Source organism: Momordica charantia (assembly GCF_013281855.1).
Source record: "Momordica charantia cultivar OHB3-1 chromosome 8 unlocalized genomic scaffold, Mcharantia_2.0 BLBB01000008.1, whole genome shotgun sequence".
In the NCBI taxonomy this organism is placed as follows: Eukaryota; Viridiplantae; Streptophyta; class Magnoliopsida; order Cucurbitales; family Cucurbitaceae; genus Momordica; species Momordica charantia.
In genome coordinates, this window is record NW_028275166.1 from 3,247,783 (window position 1) to 3,272,263 (window position 24,481).

General features: G+C 35.6%; 4 protein-coding genes, 1 long non-coding RNA gene and 1 other non-coding gene across 9 annotated transcripts; 3 read left to right on the forward strand and 3 right to left on the reverse strand.

The window, feature by feature from the left end:
* The first annotated feature begins 2,018 nt into the window (after positions 1-2,018).
* Positions 2,019-2,090, forward strand: TRNAG-UCC (transfer RNA glycine (anticodon UCC)). The gene has a single exon. It is a non-coding gene; the product is annotated as a tRNA-Gly (tRNA).
* A 667-nt stretch (positions 2,091-2,757) lies between these two features.
* On the reverse strand, positions 2,758-4,135 carry LOC111005103 (uncharacterized). Its single transcript, XM_022276490.2, has one exon. The coding sequence runs from the start codon at positions 3,823-3,825 to the stop codon at positions 2,977-2,979; it is 849 nt and encodes a 282-aa protein (XP_022132182.2). The 5' UTR covers positions 3,826-4,135; the 3' UTR covers positions 2,758-2,976.
* Positions 4,136-6,327: 2,192 nt separating this feature from the next.
* Positions 6,328-11,678, reverse strand: LOC111004723 (DEAD-box ATP-dependent RNA helicase 15). 3 transcript variants are annotated; one of them, XM_088127748.1, is made up of 13 exons: positions 11,519-11,678; positions 11,269-11,387; positions 10,800-10,900; positions 9,695-9,867; positions 9,349-9,580; positions 9,037-9,155; positions 8,403-8,459; positions 8,135-8,319; positions 7,651-7,795; positions 7,474-7,557; positions 7,340-7,403; positions 6,815-6,860; positions 6,328-6,713 (listed from the first exon to the last, which is right to left on the reverse strand). In XM_088127748.1, exons 2-13 carry the CDS (start codon positions 11,379-11,381, stop codon positions 6,620-6,622), a joined length of 1,413 nt encoding a protein of 470 aa, XP_087983874.1. In that variant the 5' UTR covers positions 11,382-11,387; positions 11,519-11,678; the 3' UTR covers positions 6,328-6,619. The 3 variants fall into 3 exon arrangements, with proteins under 3 accessions (XP_087983874.1, XP_087983875.1, XP_022131577.1); XM_088127749.1 differs by having other exon boundaries at positions 11,269-11,383; positions 11,519-11,672; XM_022275885.2 differs by lacking the exon at positions 6,815-6,860 and having other exon boundaries at positions 11,519-11,677.
* A 1,793-nt stretch (positions 11,679-13,471) lies between these two features.
* On the reverse strand, positions 13,472-14,210 carry LOC148209388 (uncharacterized). The gene is made up of 3 exons (XR_015792792.1): positions 14,075-14,210; positions 13,832-13,969; positions 13,472-13,680 (listed from the first exon to the last, which is right to left on the reverse strand). It is a non-coding gene; the product is annotated as an uncharacterized LOC148209388 (long non-coding RNA).
* RDR6 (RNA-dependent RNA polymerase 6) lies at positions 14,093-19,672 on the forward strand. The gene is made up of 3 exons (XM_022275838.2): positions 14,093-14,233; positions 15,171-17,893; positions 18,601-19,672. Exons 2-3 carry the CDS (start codon positions 15,179-15,181, stop codon positions 19,474-19,476), a joined length of 3,591 nt encoding a protein of 1,196 aa, XP_022131530.1. The 5' UTR covers positions 14,093-14,233; positions 15,171-15,178; the 3' UTR covers positions 19,477-19,672.
* Positions 19,673-20,045: 373 nt separating this feature from the next.
* LOC111004699 (phospholipase D alpha 1) lies at positions 20,046-24,220 on the forward strand. 2 transcript variants are annotated; one of them, XM_022275842.2, is made up of 5 exons: positions 20,099-20,185; positions 21,328-21,336; positions 21,463-21,516; positions 21,623-23,483; positions 23,582-24,220. In XM_022275842.2, exons 1-5 carry the CDS (start codon positions 20,099-20,101, stop codon positions 24,013-24,015), a joined length of 2,445 nt encoding a protein of 814 aa, XP_022131534.1. In that variant the 3' UTR covers positions 24,016-24,220. The 2 variants fall into 2 exon arrangements, with proteins under 2 accessions (XP_022131532.1, XP_022131534.1); XM_022275840.2 differs by having other exon boundaries at positions 20,046-20,185; positions 21,328-21,516.
* Positions 24,221-24,481: the final 261 nt, after the last annotated feature.

Genomic DNA, 24,481 nt, shown 5'->3' on the forward strand with positions numbered 1-24,481 from the left:
CACCCTCCCATAATAATATAATATCGTCCACGTACCAATTTAAAATATTCAAATCAAATATTATTTATTTCAAAAATATATGTACACATATATATTTTAATTAGTTGTTAGAACCAGAAGATTTTGATAATCGCACCGTTTAATTTAATTGTAATTAATTAAAATATGATGGGTCCTTTCTTCCAGTAGAGAGAAGTGAAGCAAAGAGATGCTCAGCCTAGATACTCTATTAATATTTTCTAAGACATTACGTTCTTCAGATATTTTAATTTAAAAGTAAAAACTACATCATGCAATGCACGCATTTTCAAAAAATAAAATAAAATTTTAAGAACGTGATTGCATTTGCCTCTTCAAATTTGTCGGTGTCTTCACAGAGCATTAATGAACATAAATTACTGTTTTTTTTTTTTTTTTGTGGTATTACAAATTGAATCCAAACCTAACAGACTCGAACGATTTTTATATTAATTGAATTGAATTTTGTGTATATATCAACTTTTTTTAATTGTGATGGTAGGTGTTTGGTTTGTTAATTTGAATTTGTCGAATTTAGGAATACGAAGGTGAAATTCACATAATTTTTAGTGCGTTTGAATTAAAGTTTTCTTGGAAGCAAGTAATTATTTAACTTCATACTGTTAAGAATCTCGGAAATGAGACATTGCATACGTTTATAATATAATAGACATGGACTATTTTTCTTATTGTCAATTAGATTTGAGATGGAACCTAGAGCTACGATTAGACATGGGTATTTCATCCGTACTCTTCGTTCCCTTTATTTTGAAAATTTTAATATATATATACTAATCCACCTCAGTGAGAGTGAGAGATTGACTATTTAATGGGCTAAGAAATGTGGATACAGTTTGGGCTGGACCAGCTTTAAGGCCCACATAAAAGTACAACGGAACAATCATTAAAGAGTGGAATTGGGCTTTTTCTGTGGAATGAAATTATTTGATTAAAGGAAAATTGGAATGGGATAGGTTCAACGTGTAGGGTAGGGACCAAATCATCCATCTTAGGGTTGGTAATCAATATTTTAACGGTTAAGCTATGCTCCAATTAATAATTGGTATTGACGTCATGTAAAAGACATTTTCTTAGAAAGAATTTTCACTTTGTTACACATAATGGATATCTTCATATCTCTAGAACGTTGTATTGTCCGCTTTAGGTTTTTATTCTTGGTTTCACCTTAAAGACGTCATATTAAACAAAACAAAAATTGTTGTTTTTACTTATATACTCATGAATTTCCCCTCATCTAGCCAACAACCTCATGATTGGAGGTATATGCCAATTACCCTGAGCTAAACTCGCTTTGGCCCAACACGGTCGTAATAAATAAAAATATATCTTATGAGTCATTGCTTTGCTATATTTAATGAGAACTAAAGATTTAGAAGAAATACAAATTATTAATGAAATTTGAAGTTTTACCTGCCCGTTCAATCACATGTGCTTTCTCATGGTTGTATTTATGCAAGGTAGAATCCATTTTATTTTATATAGTCTCAGGAAATTTTAGATTTCTTGTCTCCCCTCTGCAAAAGAAAAAAGAAAAAAAAAAGATTTGGTAACTGTTTATGGATTTTCTTTATTTTTTTATTAAAAATAACAAAAATGTATTTGATAATTGTTTATTATTTCTTGTTATCACAAATTTCAAATTAAAAAAAAAATCAAAGTTTCACCTAAAAAATTAGTTTTTAAAATAAAATATTCAAACATATTAGGTTATATTTAATCTCTTTATTATTTATTATGCATTAGATAAAATATTATTTATATTTATATTTTTAAAAATTGAAAATAAAACAACAAATTTTTAAAAAAGAAATCTAGATTGTGTTGTATCGAAACCATTTTAGAAATATTTCTCAAAGATAAGAAACGCGAAACGTAAAATAATTTTATACAACATTTGAAAATATTTGAAACAGGAACTGTGTGAAGTGAAAAAAAACCGTTTTACGTTAATATAAATTTGCGCCCAATTATAAGCATCAGCGTTTGTAGTCCAACGGTTAGGATAATTGCCTTCCAAGCAATAGACCCGGGTTCGACTCCCGGCAAACGCATGGTTTTCAGTGGATGATTTTTTCTTAAGTTTCCTCTTTATAGACTGGAATTCAAAAGTATCGCAATGAAATGTTCATAAATCTAAGTTTTTTCGAACTAGATTTATCTAAGAGTTAAAACTTTTTTTTTCAATCAAAATGACATATTTTAACTGATTAATCTTTGTACTAAAAAAACATCCATAACACTCCATCCTCCAAATTTCAAAGCTTAGATTTTTCATTTAAGTATTTATCCAAAATCATATTTGTTGCAATTTTATATAAATCTCCGTCGTTGATTCCACTTGGTTCAAACCCTCCTAATGGAGATCAGGTTCAATCAAATAAGCAAAATAGTTTTGGAAGAAAATGAATTAATTATATCATGTATTGAATTTTTTTTTAATACGAAATGTCAGGGTGGAAATTCAAACTTACAACTTTTTAATTTGAGATATATGTCAATTACCATCCACAAAAATCTCTAATACAATAAATAGACAGAACAATATTTATCTAAGAGGTAGAAGAGATGATGAACTTTTATTTTAGAAATAAATAAATACGTGCGTGTTGTCAAAAAAAATCACATAAAACTCAACCCAAAAAAACTTTATTAATTCCAACACAAATCGAAAATCAAATATTCATAAACAAAACATGAAGCTAAAAATGCCGACAAAAACTCAACTCGGAAAAAAAAAAACATGTGTAGTGTTGTACTAAACTAAAAAACATTACATTGGACGCACCAAAAAACAACATGAGATGAAACAGGGCAGAGAAAAAGAAACGGCAGAAGAAATTCGTCAAAATGCTTAAACTTAAATTACAAAGTTATCATTTTTATTGGAAACCCACGAAGATCTTCATCTTTTTCGAAATGGGTTCTTCTCTTTCAGTTTCAGGTCAATAAATCCGATCTCCGCTCATACTTCCGAGCCCAAATGTGTTTCCCATTAACACGAAACTTCGCAATACGCTTCCCGCCGAGGATCTGATCGACGGCGACCACCGTATTCATAACCATTCGAGCGTACAGCGGCTGCTCGCCGGCCGGAACTTCCTCCATCTGAACACTCTCAACACAGTCCCCAAACGCCTCTGTAAACACCCCCTTCACTTCCATTTCCGTCACCGGAAAACCCCGCGAGAACGTCAGAAACAGAGTCCGGTCGTCCTCCGACATGCCGCCGTCCGCCGACTGCCACCCCCACAACCCTCCCGTCGGGAAATTATGGTCCAAAGATTTGGGGACAACAGCAATCGAACCAAAAGTCGGATGTGGGAATCCATCAATTATTAACCCCTCATTCGATTGAGAGTCGGTTCCACCTAAAACAGCCTCCAAAATGTCAGCAAAAACCCGAGCACAGACATTGGTGAGAAAATATTTCACCCCGCTAATCGCCCTGAAACGGTTTTGGACAAACATCTGAACCGGGATTTCTTTTCCGGCCGCAGTGGAGGTGATCGGAAGGACGGTGGGGTGAGGCCGGCCGCCGTGATTGCTGGAATCTAAACAGCCAAGGCAGAGAACAGCTTCATTGGCTAAAGCATTCAGCAGAGGATTGGAGAGAGGCATAATTCTGAAAATGAAATTGGTGAAGCCCTGTTCTTCGAGCCAGAGCCAGAGGGAGACGACGAGGAGGGACTCGGCGGCGTCGCGGGAGAGTTTGAGGAGCAAACGGGAGAAGATTTCTCTGTCAATGGAGTGGTAGAGATGGAGCTCTTCCAAGGTTATGGAGGTCATTGTTAATGGAGTTTAGAGAGATGAAGCAGAGGAAAAACAGAGGATGCCGTTATTTTTTGTTTTTTGTTTTTTATTTTTAGTGTAGAGAAAAGAGGGTTTATTGTATTGGGAGTTGAAATGATGTAATTTAATTGGTGAAGTCTGAATTAACCAATTCAAGCACTGAGCCAACTGAGAAAATGAAGATGAAAAAGGTCTGGTTTTCTTTACTGCCTTTTTTCAAGAAGAAACAGAAAGATGCTTCTTTTCCATATTTGGATTTGTTGGGTATTTCTTTTTTTCTTTTTTTTCCTTTTAATACTGCATTGGGAGCTTGAGCTTTATTTGGCATTTAATGAACTCAATGTTTTAACCTTTTTCAAAGTTTATTGTTTGGTTTTATGTGAATTTGAAGTTGATTTAAGAGAGAAATATATGATATGTAATGATATTTTGTGAAATGTTTTGAAAGTATGGGATGAGTTAGACGATTTAATAAGAAATTGAATGGTGATGAAATTGTTTCTATTTTAGACCAACATATTTTATCCTTCTAAATAAATGAATTAAGCATTTGAATCATATTTTTTAAAAGAGGTTTATTTAACTTTTAACTTTCTTTTAGTCAAAATGTTTATTTTCATCGATGTACTCTCAATTTTTGTTCATTTGATTTTTTATACTACGTTTTTTGTTTATGTATTTTTAAGAAGTGACGACCTGGTTTCTATTTGCAAAATTTTACATACAACAAAAATCTTCGTACAAATTTGTGGTTGTATTTGAAAAAAAAAATTAGTGAATTAACTATCATACTAAAATTAGTGTCAAATGAAAATGAAAAATGAAAAATAAAGAGAAGAAAATTTGAAATCACAAGAGACTAAAATTTGAAATCATGAGTTAAAATGAATAAAAGTTAGAGGTGCAATGATCAAAGTTGATGTTTTGAAAACACACGTAAATCTTTGAAATATTATTCAAAGTATATATTTTTTAAAATATATAATTTTATATAATTAACTTTTTAGAACACGATAAATATGGGGATGGAGATTTGAACCTTAGAAATAATATTTAGTCGGCAAAATATGTCTTTTGTTGCTTGGAATAAAAATGCAAAATCAATTTATAAGATAAATTATCAACCCAAATTTGAATATATCAACTCGAGGAAAGTTCCATTTGTTTCTTCCTTCCTTTTGGGGTACGACAGGAAACCTCAATATTCATCTGGTTTACTTGGAAATTGGAATATACAAAATTGAGTGCTTTGAATTTTGTTTCTGGATGCATTTTTGGGTTTGGAGTCTGGACAATAAATTAACAAAAGATTTTCAGTTTATTTTGATAATAAATATTTTTGTAAATGTATTTCGTTAATTATGAACAAGAAACAACAAATAATTTGTTTCTATGGGAAGTACCAGTTTAGCTTCCTTGTAATCTTTCATATTTACGCGGGGAGGATCATATATAGTAAATCCTAATTTTACTTCCTTGTTAGATTTTCATATTTATGAGGGTCTAGTCGGTGAAAATTTTTTATATACAAGTGAAAAAAATTGAAAGAGGTTGTGACTTCGATCCCACCCTTCAAAGAATTATGTTTAGATTGACTCGGTTCATGTACTTTCAAAAAAAAAAAAATTAAAAGTATATGAACCTGAACTAAGAATATAAATAGTAAAATAAACAAAAAACTTGAAAGGAATAAACATTTTTAAGATCAAGATGAACTAAAACCAAATACATAATATTTATATTTATGTTTAAACCTACAAAGTACACGAACAATTAATAGATTGAGCTATTTCCAATCAGCCCCATACCCTTTGTCTTTATTTTAAGGCCCCATACCTTTACCTCATCCTTCTAAATAGATTTTGTTTATTGAATAAATATGTCCCATTAAGCATTAGAGGCATAAATCATATTCGTAAAACATATTTTCTGATCGGTTTTAAAATTCTTGGAAACTAAATTCTTTAATAACGTTTCAAAAAGAACAGCCACGTTTTCCATTTTCCAAAACTGAAAAAGTTTATTTAGTTAAATTAAATTTTCAGATGCTCAAATTCTTTAAGATCTCATGAAATATGAAGTCTTTAAAACTCTAAAACAGAATAAGCACTTTATTAGTGTTCTTTCAAAGTCACTTTTGTAACATACATACAAATAAACTTCTAATCTTTCAGATTACCTTAAGATATTAAATCTCATTTAACGCCACTTAAAACACATTTTCTTCCAAAATTCATTCCATACTCAAACCAAATTGCAGCTAAATTAAACATCTTGTAGACTTCAAATAATAAAATAATATTGGAACATTTCGAATAACTAAAGAACTAAGAATATAATTTAACCTAACACAAAACATAAAATTCCAGTCATCTAATTTATAAACTATCTCCTTCTCAAAACTTAATGCATCCATTTCCGCATATCCTAACTTAAATAATCCATAGCATATCAGGGCACAATAGGGACTAACTAGACAGAACACAACTAGCTATGAAATTAGTGAAATAAGTTCACAACGAATCTGATAAAATTACTGAAACACTACCAACAGTCTACCGTAATCGTTAGTCTTGCAGAGAAAAGGGATATCTAAAGTATTACAATTTGGTGATTCATGATTCAGAATAAAATGCATAAAGAGACTTCCCATGCAAGATGTACAGCCCCAGCAATTAGAATACAATAAACTCAAATGGCAGCATGTACCACCGCCACATTAAGAGCAGAGCATTCATTACCCTCAATCAAAGCTAGTGTTGTGGTGGTTTCGATCCATTTTTAGTCCGAATCAAATATCAAACCACAATGACATGTGAGAACCACCCTCGCCAACCAGGTGGCCCAACTTTCTATGCTGAAAATTCTCTACGTCTATGATGGCACTGCAACCAACAAAAGTAAAATATTGGCATAACTCATGAGGACGTGAAAACTAAGCTAATGATAAGAATTACGAAACATCATAAAATAGAGAACGCCTTACTACTTCCTATTGTTTCCAGTCCAAAGAGTTGGGAGTGAAAAACCTTCTGATGTCAACTCAATTAATCAGACACATTTTATTTTATTCTATCAAACAAATACTTGTCTAAAGAACGTGAATTTCAGGATTTAAAAACTGTCCTAACTCAGATTGCAAAACAAAAGCAACTTAGAAAGAATAACAGACCAATAAATGCATGACATATAACATTTACAACAAACAGGTTGTAACCGTGTACATGTTTCTTTCACGCATCAGTTCTGATTTTCCATTGAAAAACAGGTGACTCATTGACACAACAAGAACACTGAGGTTACCAAAACACCTACTTTCACAATACCGAAGCCACAATTTTTAACCCAGGACAACCGTTAAGGATTCATTTTAAATGGGGAGAAAAGAAAAGAAAAAAATGGTACTCAATAGCACCAAATAAAGGCTGGAAGAGCATTAACACAAATTGCAAGAGACTGGGTACCAAAAAAGAAGATAATCCCATTGAGAAAATGAAACAAGAAAACATACTGTATGTGGATGTATCAATCTGCTCTGGGAGCTCCTTAATATCTACTTCAAACCTTTCTTGAACCTGCAATATCCAAACGATTAAGAAAACGCAATCTAACAATCACACAAAATAACAATTAGAAATTACATACATTGTTGAGAACATCAGAATCAGCTGCAGATGATACAAAAGTAATAGCAAGCCCTTTAGTACCAAATCTACCAGCTCTACCAACCTATAAGATATTCAAAAACAAAGACGAGTCATACACAATCATAATGTGCGATGTAGTGGATTAATGACAAACACAAGGCATAGTCCATTTTACCCTGTGCAGATAAGTATCAGCAGAATCTGGCATGTCATAGTTGATGACAATGTTTACACGTTCGATGTCAATTCCTCGTCCAACCAAATCGGTAGCCACAAGAATCCGCTTATGTCCTTCCTTGAAACCCTTGTAACGGGTCAACCTAACACATCATTAATATCTATATTAGACATTGATATCAAGAAAGATCAACCACTATAAAAGTAAATAACAAAATGAATTGTGCAAATTTAGAAACTTCCTACCAGACAACATTAGAAGGGTGAATTTATAACAAAATTAAAAATGAGAGAGAAAATGAAGAACAATTAAATTTCAGAAACATATACTTTAGTAACATCATATCCAACCTCAAGCATGAAAATCAAAGTTTACCTCAACATGCCCATTACAAGTTAACAGTAATAAGGAAAATCAGTATACTAAAGCACAAACGAATAAGAATATTTTGAACCTGGGAGAAACAATGTCATGGACCTACCTTTCTTCCTGAGACATTCCAGAGTGGATGCATATAGATGGAAAATTACACTCCACCAGCAACTTATCCAGCTCAGCTGCCCTATTAACACTTTTGACAAAAATAACAACTTGGTTGAAGTCCAAAGCATCGAGTAGGTCGTTCAACTTCCGATTTTTCTCCATCTCGCTCAATTTGATGTAGTGCTGACATTCCAAAAAAAAAACAAATTTTAAGGTGGGAAAAACTCAATCAATCCACATAGTTACACATGTCAACAACCATGTACCTGGACAAGACCATGCAATGTCAACTTTGCCTCGTCATCTACATAAATTTCCATTGGCTGAAAGGAACAAATGTCTCAGTAAATCATAATACTTCCTCAAGATGAAGGAAATGAAAGAGCATGTTCATCCCATGAGTCAAGATTGTGGTCCAACTGTTCTGCCGGCCCTCGCAGATACTTCTAGTCACCCAGCAATGCCGCAGATGCAGATTATTATTCTAATATACAAAATCTGACAGGACCCTTTTCCCTTGCCCCCTACCTTGGATACCCCTAACCGCACAGTTGGAAGTTGGAACCAGAATCCAACAACTGGAACCCAGTAAGAGAGTAACAGGTGAAACACAAAATTTGAGAGGAAGAAAAAAAGGTGGATGACTTCAATCAACAACTACCACCACTTCAGAACCCTCTAAAATATTAACTCCAGGACTCCTCTCCAACATACTAGTAAATTCCCGACCCCGCTAAACATGTGGCCAGTAAAAGATATTACTAAAATATATCCCCCTCAAACAAGAAGAGAGTGGGAAACCCTACTGTAAAAACCAAAATTTGCAAGACTCTGGGAGAAAGCGCAATTTAAAGGGAAAAAAACTTCTAAATTCAAGGTTTACTAGCTGTAGGACATTACATCTTGCATAAATTTCTTGCAAACTGGACGGATTTCTTTGCTGAGTGTTGCAGAAAACATCATAACTTGTTTGTCATGAGGAGTCATCTTGAAGATTTCCTGTACATCCCTCCGCATATCTGCAGTGCACATGTAGACTTATTTTAAGAAAACATGCTAATGTCAAATAATACATGCACTGAAATAAAAACCATAGCCCGTGAGACACTGAAGCACGAGTATGAGGAGAATAATGGAACTTGACAGATCATAATATGAAGTGAAGAACCCACTAAAAATTGATGGATAAGTGATATTAGAAAGAAAATATACCGAGTGACTCAAGCATCTTGTCACATTCATCCAAGATAAAATGCCTAACATTCTTCAGTGAGAGGTCCTTATCTCTTGACAATGCCAATATCCTTCCAGGTGTTCCAACAACGATATGTGGGCATTCGTTTTTCAGTAGATCTTTATGAATTTTAATATTTACCCCACCATAGAAGACAGCAACCTTCAGATCGGGAAGATAAGTGCTGAACCTTTCAAACTCATGACAGATCTAAACAGCAAATAGGGGGAAAAGTGTCAGAAGCTAGATGCAAATAATTACACTTTAGATATATTATTTTAGAAAGCGTCACAATTACATAAGAGAAGCAGCTTTCCAACGGACCTGGTATGCTAACTCCCTAGTATGGCATAGAACTAGGGCAGAAACTTGACCAGCAACAGGGTCAATCTGCTGCAGAGTTGACAGAACAAAAACAGCAGTTTTACCCATACCAGATTTAGCTTGACAAATAACATCCATTCCGAGGATAGCTTGGGGAATACATTCATGTTGCACTGATGAAGAACCAAAGAAAAGGACCGAACGAAATGAACCGTTGGTAAGTAAATTATAACGTCTTCGATCCTTTTATGTGAAAGGTTTATCAAACCATATAAATTGCTCCGAAATCAAGATTATGATATTAGTTTATTACCTGCAAGCCATTAAACCAACCTGATATAAACATCTGGGAGATAAACTGATTACAAAAAGCAAGTAATGAAGAGATGGAAACAGATAGGAAACAGCATTATCGATAAAGACACATTTTTATTCCAACTTGACATGTTAGTGTGATCTCATCCATGAAATTATATTGTTTGGAAAGGTGTCATTAAATTATTCTGTATTTAATACCAAAATTTGATTTTTAGCACATCATTACGTTTGAATGGTGAGTTATAAAACATGCTTTGACTTAGACTGACATTACATAGCCCTTGGTTGGGGTCAAAAAAAAAACTTTGAGCGTTCTCAGAGGCAAAAAAAAAATTTGCAGACCGTGAACAGAAATAAATGCATGGTGACCAATGAACATAGTAAATAATCCCCTATTATCACAGATAGACCAATTTTGTAATGCATTTTTTATAATCCATTCAAAGTAAAACATACCAAGGAAACACCTAAATAACTTTATACTGCGCATAATGTGACAACTCCTTTACACACTACAGTTCCTAAAATATTATCAAGTTCCATTTTTCATCTCTTCTCAGCCACGAGACCCAATAACAACCATATTAAGGGATTCCACAAAGTAACCAAACATAATAGACATTAATTACAGGTTATGAACGACTGCATCCATCACAGATAGACAAACTGGGTCTTCAATATATTCCTCTAAATCCAACGAATAGACAATTTTCCATCTGAATCAATTTAAGTCACATGATAACTTTAGCTCGAGTTTCAATGATTGAGAATTAAATAAGAAATTTGCCTTCAGATGGATGCTCAAACCCAGAGTCCACTATAGCACGAAGAAGTTCTGGCTTCAAAAGGAAGTCTCTGAATCCCGAACTATGAATTCCAACATAGCCCCTGTAAAATTAATAGGATGACAGAAGGTAAGGATCTCAAATAGAAACAAAATGAAAGCACCGTCACCCCAAACAAAAGAAGATAATTGGTGGTAAAATTAATATTTTGCCAGCAAGATGTAGTGGGAAGGATAAATCTTCAAATTTCAGTTTACTGCAGGCTCACACAACTACTTATTATTCCAACTCCTAACTCCAAATTAAACCGTGTTGACAGAATTACTTCCAAATCTAAAATTTTCACTTGACAGACATTCATCCAAGAGACCAGGGTGAGATACTCGACCCATCTTTCCCTGTATTGTCAATTCATCCATATGTAAAATCTACAGAACAAAGGTAGAGATTGTGCACAAAAATACTGCTTACTTCTTTCCAGCTTCACCGTTGACTTTAGCCCCAACGGAATCGGGGGCCTTCTCTTCCTCTTCCTCGTAGTCGAGGAGCTCTTCCTCATACTCGTTGTCCCTTGTTTCTCCCATATCTTCCTACAAGCAAACCCCAAATAAGGATTCAAATTTCGAGTTCAGAAGAACTAAATCCAACCTAACAATGAAACTAGGGTTTAAAACAGTGACGACAAGGAATTAGGGCTTCTAACAGAGTGATTGAAGAATACCTGTTAGCCTGCTAAGAACTGGACTAAGAGTTAGGGTTGCGATTTCACGAAGTCTGCAAAGGAAAACTAAGTTAGCTGGAGAGAAATTGCTAAGACCTGGCTTCCGAGAGATCGTAGAGCGCAGAGTGGAAGAGCGGAAGGGTTATTAGGGTTCCGAAAAATAGATTTCCATTATAAAGGCCGAATTCTTCACCTTATTGCCCAAAATACCCTTGCCGCGTGCCTCTATTTACGATGTCTTGTCCCATATCCGATATTTTGTGGGCAAAATAATTATATTGAGGTAAATGTCACAAAGTCCTCCACTGAAGTATTATCGGAATTAAATAGTAACAATTATATCATTACAATTTTAATATATTATCTCTAATGTATATATAAATAACCAACTATAACTCGGTTAATGCATCTATCTCCTCTCGTGAATTTTAATTTACTATAATAAAAATATATATAACCTGTATATAAATAATAATCATTTTCCCTCATTTTTTTAATGAAATAAAATTGGTAATCTCATAAATCCAAATAATGACGTGTAATGCTATATTGTATGATTGCATAATTTGTATCGTGGTTCAAGTTTATCTACTAATGCATACATATCGTTGGAGCTAATATAAACAACTCGGTAGATATGTTATCTATTACTATTTTATAAGGTTGATGGTTTGATCATATGCGACACAATTGTTGAATTAAAATAAATAAAATAAAATAAATGAGTCACTCAGTTGAGTAGTTTGATTTAATTTTTCTTAGTACAGTAAGTGCAGGAGGATTCGAACTTTTAACTTCTTGGTCAAATATTAGTAATAATTATCACATTTAAGTTCATGTTAGCCCGTACTTTATATAGATGAATTGCATAATTCATGGTGAAAGTAGTAGTCATGTTGAATGAATGCATATTTTACATAGCAGTTCGATTCATGGACACACCCATTTCTATCCCTTTCTATATTGTTGACGCATATTATACTATTGGACGATTAGAGCATATGAATTTCATTCACCACTCATTGCAACTCTGATAGATCTTCCTCCTTATGTCGTACCAACTTAACTACTTCAACCGAATTTGATTCCACAACTCTTGAGTAAGTGTCCAGAATCTTTGAGTTTCGAAGGCCTTTGGGAAAAAAATAAAAACAACTGATATTTTGAAAAATGTATATAATTTTGCTGTTGTCATCCAACCTAATTTTCCTCCTAACTAAATGGTAATAAAATGTTTAGCTACAACTAATTTGATTAATTTTCAAGAGTAAAATATAATTTTGACGATGAGTTTGAAGATTATAAGTTTTTATATCATCCGTAAATTTCAAGTAATAGCTTGGTCTCGAATTTTAAAAAACAGTTCAAAAAGATCTATAGAGTCAATTTTCACGAGTGAGACTAACGAAAAGTTGACGCAACGATGGTGGGTAAGATATTTTATAAATTTTATATTATTTTTAGTTATGTGTATTTTTTTTATTCATTTTATATGCTCCATCTCTCTTTTCTTTCTCTCCTTCATTTTTGTAGAGGACAAATGCAGATAAGGTTTTAAATATAGATGTTGATGAAAATGTCGAGGTTTCAATTTCATGAAAAATATTGATGTAAATATTGATAAAATGTAAATGTCAAAGTTATATAAATTAAAAAATATATTTTAAATTAACGAATATCCATTTTAATATTTCTAAGTAAGTTAAAAAATAATTAATATTAATACAATGTAGATATATGTCCATTACCACTAAATTATGCTCGCTTTAACAATATCATGTATATGTTAGTGACATTTTAGTGATATTTTTTCATATTTTTGTCGATTTTTTTATACTAAGATGGTAATATCGATTTACTTTTCATGTCGATGTCGAACTCGTAAAAATATAGATATGTCAGTGGATATTTAGAACCACGACTGCAGAAGGCGTCTGTGAGAGCTGGACAATATATGAATACCAATAATTTTTACTTTGTCGAAATGCGGCGAAATCAGTGCAGGCCTTTACTTTTCTTGAGTGGGTGTTTAGAATTGAGAGGCTTTTACGGAGAAATATAAAACTCTACTCCTTGTGATAAACAAAGCAGCAGGATAAATCATTAAAGTGTGAGTACTCTCTAATCTTCTTCCAGCATCAAGCAGGAAAATGGAAACGCTGCTGCAAATTGCAAAACACCCAAAATTGCATCAGAAACCAGAAAAAGCAATAAGAATTGTATCCACGTTAACATTCTGGCAGCACTAATGGAAGTTTGATTCCAAAAATCTTTTATAACTATTTTCTAAAGTTCCCAAAAGGCGTATTTTACCTGATTTTTAATTTTCCCAAAAGTCATTATTGCTCTCTTCTCAGAGCGGTGGTGGGGTTCATCAATCTCGATCACAACCATCCATTTTTACGCCCTTTTCCCAGTCAGATCCTGACGGTTCATTGCGGAATTTCGGAACTGTACAGGAGGAGAAACGAGAAAGCAGAAAGAAGTCAAGTCAAGAATCACGACCAAAACCAGAAGTAAACAACACCCGATAAGTAGTTCACTCCTAAACCTTACTTGAGAAGCTACCCGACTGTACCCATCAGCTTATATAATCTCCCATCGCATCCGACATTCGCAATCTCAATGCTTTCATTCTCCTGGAATCTGCAAGGATTCTTGATTATTGCGAGCACCTGTTAGAGAACCCCAGTCCGCAAGTTCTTGTTTTTGGAGGTTAGTGATTTCAGTTGATTCAGAATGACTTTCCACAATGAAATTTGTATTTCTTCTTTACATTAAGAATCTGGGGTTTTGATTTTGCTCCGTCGCCTTGCCTTTGGATTGTTTGAGACTCTGTTTGGCAGCCAAGAAAATGTGGGGAAGGGAAGGGCGAAACTATTTTGTGTTTATCCAATGATGGGTTGGTTGGCGGGCTAGAAATGTTTGGAAATGAGTTTGTAGTTTATGGATAGCCATAGCCCATTGTTTGATAATTGTAAAATGGTTTTACTTCGTGTAAACCCATGACTGTTTGTATTAGTGCATTATCTTCAATTTGAGAATGCAACACCCTTTGATATTCAGTTTCTTGAAATTTGTAAATACGTGCTTACTTATTTGTAGTTAGTACTCACAAATTCTCTCACACATGAACAAGTGCAGTTGAGCATCCGACTTGATCCCCAGTGTTGGTGATCATATGTCTTTGGGAATTTGTTTTCTCCAGAAAATTTTAGAATGATAGATAAAATATATATGAAGTTATTTTGGTAAACCAGACGAGCATTCTTACTGTTAAAATTAACCTCTTCCAGGAGAACTACAATATTTATTTTTCTTCATGGAAGCTGTCCTCTTGATTTAAAGGGCAAATAGATAAAAGTTGACGTGTTTTCTCTATTTTAGTCTTCGTGTTCATTGGGTCCTGTATGCATTACTTTTTAAAGTCCAATAAGTTTAAAAGAATACAAGAAATAAATTATATGCAGTTATTAGTCACTAGCAATTGATGGAATCTTTATCAAATATCCTGTTTTATGTATCCTGTGCTCATAGACTTTAAGATTTTGTTTTTAAAAGAATATTCTCAACTAATTTATCAAGTATAATAAGAAATTGATTGCCATCACTCTTTTTCTCTCTCTCTCTCTCTCTCTCTCTCTCTAATCAGAGAAATAAATGGGATCGGAAGAAAGTGAAAAGATAGTGGTAACTCAAGTAAGCATTGGCGGATTTGATGGTGATGTCAAAGCGAGAGATCTTATGAGTTATCTTGAATCTGAAGTTGGGCTTGTGGACAAATGTAGATTGAAAACTTCTTGGACTCCTCTCGATTCCTACCCAGATTTTGACATCATTAATGTTGCTGATGTCATTAAATCTGATGATTACAAGAAGGTGGTACCCCATGCATTTGTGCATTTTGCCACACCTGACTCTACTGCTTTGGCTTTACATGCTGCTCGTCGTTGTGAGCTATTATTGAATGATAACTTATTGAAAGTGAGTTTGGGGCCTGAGAGTCCTTTCCATGTTAATCAGAGGCGGAGGACTAAGGTTCCCTTTAAGTTATCTGATGTGCTTGTTGAGATAGGGAACTTAACTTGTCAAGATGGATTCTCTGTTGCTTGGAGAGGGCCTTCCAGTGGAATGGATTTTCTAGTGGATCCCTTTGATAGAACTTGTAAATTTTGTTTCACGAGGGATACTGTGTTCACGTTTAAAGGCAACAACAAGCATACAGTTTTGAAGTGTGACTATAAAGTGGAGTTCCTGGTGAGGGACATTAATCAGATAAAAAGATATACAGATATATCATGTTATGTTATTCTCTTGCAACTTACTTCGGCACCCTGCATTTGGTATAGAACTGCAGACGATGATATTTGTAAAGCAGTTTCATATGATTTGTTGGATGATGATGATCCATGGATCCGGACAACAGATTTCACGTCTAGTGGGACTATGGGTCGTTGTGATACTTACAGAGTTTCAGTCCCACCCCGCTATGGTGCCAAGCTGAATAACGCCATGAATTATCTCAAAGAACAAAGGGTCCACCAGGTCTCCCTCAACCGGCCTCCCAAGGTCATGCATGAACCAGATTATGGGGTGCGCATGACAGATCACTTTTTTTGCATCCATTACAAAGAAGGCATACCCTTTGAGACATTATTTCTAGTAAATGCCGTAATGCACAAAGGGATAATCAACCAGCATCAAATGTCCGATAGATTTTTTGATTTGCTAAGAAACCAGCCAAATGAAGTCAATTTGGCTGCTCTAAGTCATATTCATGCTGATAGATGTCCTGTACCTGATGCCTGTAAGAGGATAAAACTTGTACAAGAATGGTTGTTGAAGAACCCTAAGCTTTGGAAAAGATCTAAAGAGCTGGTTGATATCATTGAAATTAGGAGATTAGTAATAACACCATCAAAAGCATATTGCTTTCCACCTGAGGTTGAACTCTCCAATAGGGTTTTGAGAAGGTACAAGGATGTTGCTGATAGGTTCCTCAGGGTTACCTTCATGGATGAGGGCATGAGGAAGATCAATTCACATGTTTATACTTATTATGTTGCACCTATAGTAAAGGACATTACTTCCAAATCCCTTTCCCAGAAGACTAAAATATTCGGAAGGATGAAAAATATTCTGCAAAATGGATTTTACTTGTGTGGACGGAAATATTCCTTTTTAGCATACTCATCCAACCAACTAAGGGATCAATCTGCTTGGTTTTTTGCTGAATGCAAAAATGTAACAGTTGATAGTATTTTAAGTTGGATGGGTAGGTTCACCAATAGAAATGTTGCGAAGTGTGCTGCTAGAATGGGTCAATGTTTTTCATCTACTTATGCAACAATTGAAGTTCCAAGTAATATAGTCAATGATGATCTTCCAGATGTCGAGAGGAATGGATATGTATTCTCTGATGGGATCGGCACCATTACTCCTGATCTTGCACGGGAAGTTGCCAACAAATTGAAGTTGGATGGCAATCCGCCATGTGCCTATCAAATTAGATATGCAGGTTGCAAAGGTGTGGTTGCTTCTTGGCCATCCAAGGGTGACGGGATCCAACTTGCTTTAAGGCCTAGCATGAACAAGTTCCAATCAGATCATAGAATCTTGGAGATCTGTTCATGGACTAGATTTCAGCCAGGTTTTCTTAACAGGCAGATTATAACCCTACTTTCTACACTAAGTGTTCCTGATGAAATTTTTTGGAGTATGCAGGAGACTATGGTTTCAAAACTAGATCGAATGATCACTGATACAGAAGTGGCATTTGATGTTCTCACTGCATCCTGTGCTGAGCAAGGAACTGCTGCAGCAATTATGTTGAGTGCTGGCTTTGAACCTCGAACCGAACCTCATCTAAGGGGCATGCTAATGTGTATAAGAGCTGCTCAGCTCTGGGGCCTTCGCGAAAAATCCAGGATTTTTGTTACTGAGGGGAGGTGGTGTATGGGGTGCTTAGACGAGAGCGGAGTGTTGGAAGAAGGCCAATGCTTCATCCAAGTATCCACTCCATTGCTTGAGAAGTGTTTCTCCAAGCATGGGTCTCTCTTTGTTGAGACAAAGAACAATCTTAGTGTGGTAAGAGGGACTGTGGTTATAGCCAAGAATCCGTGCCTTCATCCGGGAGACGTGAGAATTCTTGAAGCAGTTGATGCTCCTGAGTTGCATCATTTATATGATTGCTTAGTTTTTCCCCAAAATGGTGAACGGCCCCACTCAAATGAAGCTTCTGGAAGTGATTTGGATGGGGATCTCTACTTTGTCACATGGGACGAAAATCTTATTCCACCAAGCAAGAGAAGTTGGCCACCTATGGAGTATGCTCCAGCGGAAGTAAAGACTCTTTCGCGAATGGTTAATCGCTGGGTATTGTCTTCCTACTCAATCTTCTCTCTTGAGTTTGTTTACCATTCGTGTTGACTTTCACGACCTGCATGCATAATTCTTTAATTCTGCCTAGGCTCTTAACACAACTAACACAACCTCTTTACATGAACCTGAATGGCTACTTTGTTTCTTCTCTTATTTATATATTTATTTTGTTTATTATTTCCTTTCACCTACCTAAGAATTAATATTTTACGAGTTGCTTTAGCAACCAAATAACCAAATGAGGAAACTCCGTGAATTAATTCATGAGTGACATTTCTAGACAACTACTATAGGTTGGCCTAGTGGTTCCGACCAAACGGGAAAAAAAATAGCGAAGGACTTAGTGGTAATGAGTTCTAATCATGGTGACCATCTAACTAGGATTTAGTATCCTATGGGTTCCTTTGGTAACCAAATATAGTAGGATTAGACGGTTGTCCATGAGATTAGTCGAGCTGTGTTCAAGCTGACTCCGACACTTACGAATATAGATAAGAGAGAGGGAAACATATATGAACAATCAAGCAATGCAATAAAATTTTCTTGTGATATTTTTGCTGTTATGTTTGTTGTCATGGTTCCTGATACCATCATTCAGAGCGTCCTCCAATGAGTTTCCTGAACTGACTAGTTACTGATATTCGTTTGCATATCTTAGGAAATAACATAATTTTTATTTTTGGCGGCTTATTATTCTACAGGACATAATTGAATTTTTCGCAAAAAATATGATCAATGAGAGTTTGGGGACAATATGTAATGCACATGTTGTTCGTGCTGACCGTAGTGATTATGGAGCTTTGGATGAGAACTGCATTAAACTAGCTGAATTAGCTGCCACAGCAGTTGATTTCCCAAAGACAGGGATGATTGTGACCATGCCTCCTCAATTAAAACCGAAACTATATCCAGATTTTATGGGAAAAGAAGCTAATCAATCATACAAGTCTACCAAAATTCTAGGAAGACTGTACCGCCGAATTAGAGATGCGTATGATGAAGACATAACCACATCGTGTGAGCTGAATTTTACTCCTGGCGAAGTCCATTACGATGTAGATCTCGAAGTTCCAGGAGCAGCGGATTTCATTTCAGAAGCATGGAATCAGAAGTGCTTGTATGACGGTTCGCTGAGCGGTTTACTTGGACAGTATAAAGTTAATAGGGAAGAAGAGATTGTTACTGGGCATATTTGGTCCATGCCAAAGTACAGTAGCAGGAAGCAAGGAGATCTGAAGGAGAAGCTTAAGCATTCTTATACCACCCTTAAGAAAGAGTTCAGGCAAGTTTTTGAGAATATCGGCCCAGAGTTTGAGCAACTCACTGATGATGAAAGGAATACATTGTATGAAAGGAAGGCCTCTGCCTGGTATCAGGTGGCATACCATCCAACTTGGTTGAAGAAATCAATGGAGTTGCGAGAGCCCGATGCTCCCGAGGCCACCCCGATGTTGAGCTTTCCCTGGATTGCTGCTGATTATCTTGCACGGATCAAGATCAAATGCAGGCGAATGAAAGGTATCGACCCAACGAAGCCGATTAACTCTTTGGCGAGTTATCTTTCCGATCGAATGTGACGATGGTTAGGGCTCTCTCCACTCTCCTTTTGCAGCTGTTTCAGAAAATTAGGCTGCAAGACCACTCTGCCAATATAGAATTATAGTCGTGTCATGTAGTATTGTTGTAGTGTATAATGCAACACCATTGAGTGAAACGAATGTTGTAGATTTTTATCCCCTCGTGTATCTATGAAGTTTATGGCGTTCTATTGGATATCTAAGTTGGCCGTAAATTAGACCTGTATTATACATATATGCTATTGATATTTGTGAATGGCCATGGCCGTACAAACTATACGAGGAAGAAGGAAAACCTCAAAACAAGTAATCTTCTCATCTGTTTTTTCTTCTCTCTTCATATTCGCTCTCTTAAGAATGCTATTGCCACGATCTTCTTATCGGTTTCTTGAAACCGAAGGCGGGAACTGATTCTATCTTCTGTTCCATCGAGACTCATCTCTTTCTTCCAACAAAGATCTATGGGGGAGATACTCTTCTTCCCATTTCATCTTCCCTTTTCATATATATATGAATCTAAGGTGTCCCAGATGAAGGAATATCCAAGATTTCCCGTTTGTTTGACGCATTTTTCTGGTAAAAGTTAATACTCTTTCTCTTTCAGCTCTGGTGCGACAAGGAAATGCCGCGCTTGCTTCACGGGACGCTTCATGCTAATATATTTGGAATCGATAAGCTTCAAACTGGATTTCCTATCTTCTGTGGGAAGGTGTGCTTCTGAAACCAAATTCCATGAACAACTTCAATTGATTCTGTTTCATACAATGGAATTAGTAATAAATTCTTCTTGTCTGGAACCAAACTTGAGAAATCAAATATTTAATTGAAACGTGAATTCATATGAATATTGTCCATAAGAAACTTTCGATGAAAAAATACATTACTATGTTAACTTTATTTGTGCTAAAAAAGAGGTTTGGTCAAATAAATTTCTCCACAATGTTTTTTCGGAAGAGAAGTTTTGGGTGAAAAGAATGACCAAAGGGACATTTTGTAGCCTTTTTGGTATGCAATCCAGATTATGTTCAGTGATATTTACTTATGTTCAGTGATATTTACTTGGCAAATTTCTTTATAAAACGATTTTGAATTTGAATTTAAAATGTAAATTTGCGTTAAAAAAATATAAAAACTGTGATAAATATACAATTTCATGTTATAATTTTTTTTATAGTATGAGGATGGAGGATCGAACTCACAACCTCGTGGTTGGAGCTATATGTTAATATTACTGCTGAATTATATTCGCTTTGACATGTTTTAAGTTCATTTCATGTTTGTTAAAATTTTAAAATTTTAAAAATATAAAATATAATATATAAAAATTATATAATAAATTAGTATTATTTCAAACTGAACTAAATATTTAGTTGTAACTACCGGTTACAAATATAACTAAACACTTTCAACCATTTTTAAAATTGATATTCAATTTTCAAATTTGCTACCATACATATATCTGAAAATACTTTTTTTCCATTAAATCCGTTGTTTTTAGATTTCTGTTTTCAAATCATCCACCAAAGGCAACCTTAGTCTATGGGTTTTCAAATGAATTGAATTCAATGTATCAATTTCCAGTGAATATTTGGTAGTTCTTATGAACTAATTTGTGTATCTTGCTTGCTTTGGATTTCGATGCCATAAGGGCCTTGGTAAGTTATTTAAGATGATGGCTTCATAGCGTATTCTAACAATGAGAATTTGTCGTAAATTTTGGTTTAGAAGGATTTGATAAAACAATTTGATCTGCATTTGTACGTGTTAAAGTCCATCAAGAATCTTAATTCTACAAAATACTCTTCACTACATTATTTGCAGTCTTTGACTGAGGTGAATTTTCCATTGCAGGATAAGAGGGTAAGTGTCTTTCACTGCGAGATAACTCGAAAAAGTCAGGTTTTCATTTTGTTTTTTTTTATCAGTGCTCTAGTTAATGTTAGTTTCATTTACCATCTTTTTCCATCTTCTTCTCATGGAGAAAAGTCAACAAAAAAGTTTCTTGCTGGAGTGAAGAGATGCATCCTTTGCCGGCCTGAGGTATGGAAATTTTCTGGTGGATGTAGCATTGTCTTCTGTCCTACTTCTTAATCTGGGGTCTAATTTCTTCTTTGTTATTTCCTTCCTATATTCACTCAACATGGAGATTGTTGGATCTCAAATGTATGCAACAGTCGATCTCGATAAGGCTCGAGTTGGGCGGACAAAAATCGTGGATCAACCATACAGTCCTCAGTGGAATGAGTATTTTCGTATATACTGTGCCCATACAGTGTCACATGTTATATTCACAGTTAAAGATGGAGGTGTAATTGGTGCAACACTGATTGGAAGAGCTTATGTGCCTGTTGAGGATATTGTAAAGGGATATGTATATGAGAAATGGGTTGAAATATTGGATGAAGACCATAAGCCTGTCTACGGCCGTTCTAGAATCTATGTAAAGTTGCAATTTTCAAGTGTTAATGAAGACAGGAGTTGGTCTCGAGGAATCATGGATCCGAGGTTTGGTGGTGTCCCTTACACATTCTTCAAACAAAGAGGGGGTTGCAGAGTTTCTCTTTACCAGGATGCTCATGTTCTGAACAACTTCCTTCCTCGTGTTGGTCTGTCGGGAGGGAATTATCATGAAATAAACAGGTGTTGGGAGGACATTTTTGATGCGATCAACAATGCAAGACACATAATTTACATAGCTGGTTGGTCTGTGTACACCGAAATAACGTTGATAAGAGACCGAGAAAGAAGAAATACGGGAGACGACATTACTCTCGGGAAACTGCTAAAGAAGAAGGCAGAGGAAGGTGTGACTGTGTTGCTTCTTGTTTGGGACGACATAACTTCCTCTGAAGATTTCAAAAGAGAAGGTTTGATGGCAACTCACGATGAGGAAACTGCAGAATACTTCAGGGACTCAAAGGTACACTGTGTTCTGTGTCCAAGGAATCCTGATGTGGGAAAAAGCTTAGTTCAGGGCTTTGAGACAGCCACCATGTTTACCCACCACCAAAAGACAATTGTGCTTGACAGTGATATAGCTGGTGGAAGAACGGATAAAAGGAGAATTGTGAGTTTTGTTGGTGGTATTGATCTGTGTGATGGGAGATACGATACACCAAAACACCCTTTATTTTCAACTCTAGATTCAATCCACTATAGTGATTTCCATCAGCCCAACTTTACAGGCTCTTCAATCAGGAAAGGAGGTCCAAGGGAACCATGGCATGATATCCATTGCCGCCTAGAAGGGCCTGTTGCTTGGGATGTCCTATACAATTTTGAGCAAAGATGGCAAAAGCAAGTTGGAAACAACTTTCTGATTCCAATGCAAAAGCTTGAAGAAACCATTACCCGTCCATTAATGGTTTTACCGTCAGACGACAACGACACATGGAATGTTCAAATATTTCGATCCATCGATGGCGGTGCAGTTAAGGGCTTTCCAGATATACCTGGAGAAGCAGATAAAGTAGGCCTTGTAAGTGGGAAGAATAATATTATAGATAGGAGCATTCAAGATGCTTATATCAATGCTATTCGCAGAGCAAAGGACTTCATATACATTGAGAATCAATATTTCCTTGGAAGTTCTTATGGTTGGAAATCAAATGTTATAAGGGTAGAAGAAATCAATGCCCTGCATCTTATTCCGAAGGAGATCTCACTTAAGATTGTGAGCAAGATTGAAGGTGGAGAAAGGTTTACAGCATATATTGTGATTCCAATGTGGCCAGAAGGTATTCCAGAGAGCGCATCAGTTCAAGCAATTCTAGATTGGCAAAGGAGAACCATGGAGATGATGTACACAGACATAACTCAAGCCCTTCGAAAGAAGGGTCTGGATGCAAATCCCAGAGACTACCTGACATTCTTCTGCCTCGGCAACCGAGAGAAGAAGAGGACCGGAGAACATGTTCCACCAGAGAAACCGGAGCCCAACTCCGATTACGCTAGGGCTCAAGAGTTCAGACGCTTTATGATCTATGTTCATTCAAAAATGATGATAGGTAAGAATTAAGATTTAAGAGATTACCTTCTTGATTTTGATACTCCAATCCGTTATGCTTGCTGGGTTTCTGTTAAACCCCTGAAATCTGTATCTCAGTTGACGATGAATACATAATTATTGGGTCTGCGAACATCAACCAGAGGTCAATGGATGGAGGAAGAGACTCTGAGATTGCAATGGGGGCGTTTCAGCCTCATCACTTGGCCGGCGGGGAGGCTGCAAGAGGTCAAATCTATGGCTTCCGAGTGGGTCTCTGGTACGAGCATCTTGGCTTGTTTGACAAAGTATTCCAAAACCCAGAGGGTGAAAACTGCGTCCAGTTCGTGAACAAGCTCGCTCAAGAAAACTGGCAACTTTACACGGACGATACCTTCGACGGGGATCTTCCTGGTCATCTTCTTCGGTACCCCATTGAAGTTGGCCCTGACGGGTCAGTTTCGCCGCTGCCGGCATTTGAATTTTTCCCTGACACGAAGGCTCGTGTTCTTGGCCAACTGGCCGATTATCTACCCGCAATCCTTACCACTTGACGACATGTCGGCTGACCAGGATCGTTTGAATGCTTTAATCGTCTCGTCGTGCCTAGGCTTGGTAGTGTAATGGTCAAGATTTGATTTTAGATTAGTTGATTGATGATAAATCATTTTATTGTCATCTCAGTTAAAAGTTGGAACAAATACCAAGATTAATGGAAGATTATGAGAACAAATATGTAATTTTCTAAGTCTTGCAATATTGATATATTCTCAATTTTGACTGTCATTTTAATATTTTACTTTTTTAGTACAGCATGTGGGGAGGAGGATTGAACTCATAATCGCATTGTTGGAGGTATATGTCAATTACTGTTGAGTTAGGTTCGTTTTAACTATCCGCTGTAGTTTAAAGTTTGTATCGATTTAAACTTTATTATATATATATATATATATATATATTTTTTTTTTTTGATAAATCAAGGAGTGACCAAATATATTTATAAATTATAAATACTATCAT

Coding starts and splice junctions, on each gene's coding strand:
- LOC111005103 (XM_022276490.2), bottom strand. CDS start 3,825: ATGACCTCCATAACCTTGGAAGAGCTCCATCTCTACCACTCCATTGAC.
- LOC111004723 (XM_088127748.1), bottom strand. CDS start 11,381: ATGGGAGAAACAAGGGACAACGAGTATGAGGAAGAGCTCCTCGACTAC. Junction 10,901..11,268: donor AACGGTGAAGCTGGAAAGAA/GTAAGCAGTATT, acceptor TTAATTTTACAG/GGGCTATGTTGGAATTCATA. Junction 8,460..9,036: donor GCAAGAAATTTATGCAAGAT/GTAATGTCCTAC, acceptor TGTTCCTTTCAG/CCAATGGAAATTTATGTAGA.
- RDR6 (XM_022275838.2), top strand. CDS start 15,179: ATGGGATCGGAAGAAAGTGAAAAGATAGTGGTAACTCAAGTAAGCATT. Junction 17,894..18,600: donor CGCGAATGGTTAATCGCTGG/GTATTGTCTTCC, acceptor ATTATTCTACAG/GACATAATTGAATTTTTCGC.
- LOC111004699 (XM_022275840.2), top strand. CDS start 20,099: ATGCCGCGCTTGCTTCACGGGACGCTTCATGCTAATATATTTGGAATC. Junction 20,186..21,327: donor TTCCTATCTTCTGTGGGAAG/GTGTGCTTCTGA, acceptor TTTCCATTGCAG/GATAAGAGGGTAAGTGTCTT. Junction 21,517..21,622: donor GCATCCTTTGCCGGCCTGAG/GTATGGAAATTT, acceptor CTCAACATGGAG/ATTGTTGGATCTCAAATGTA.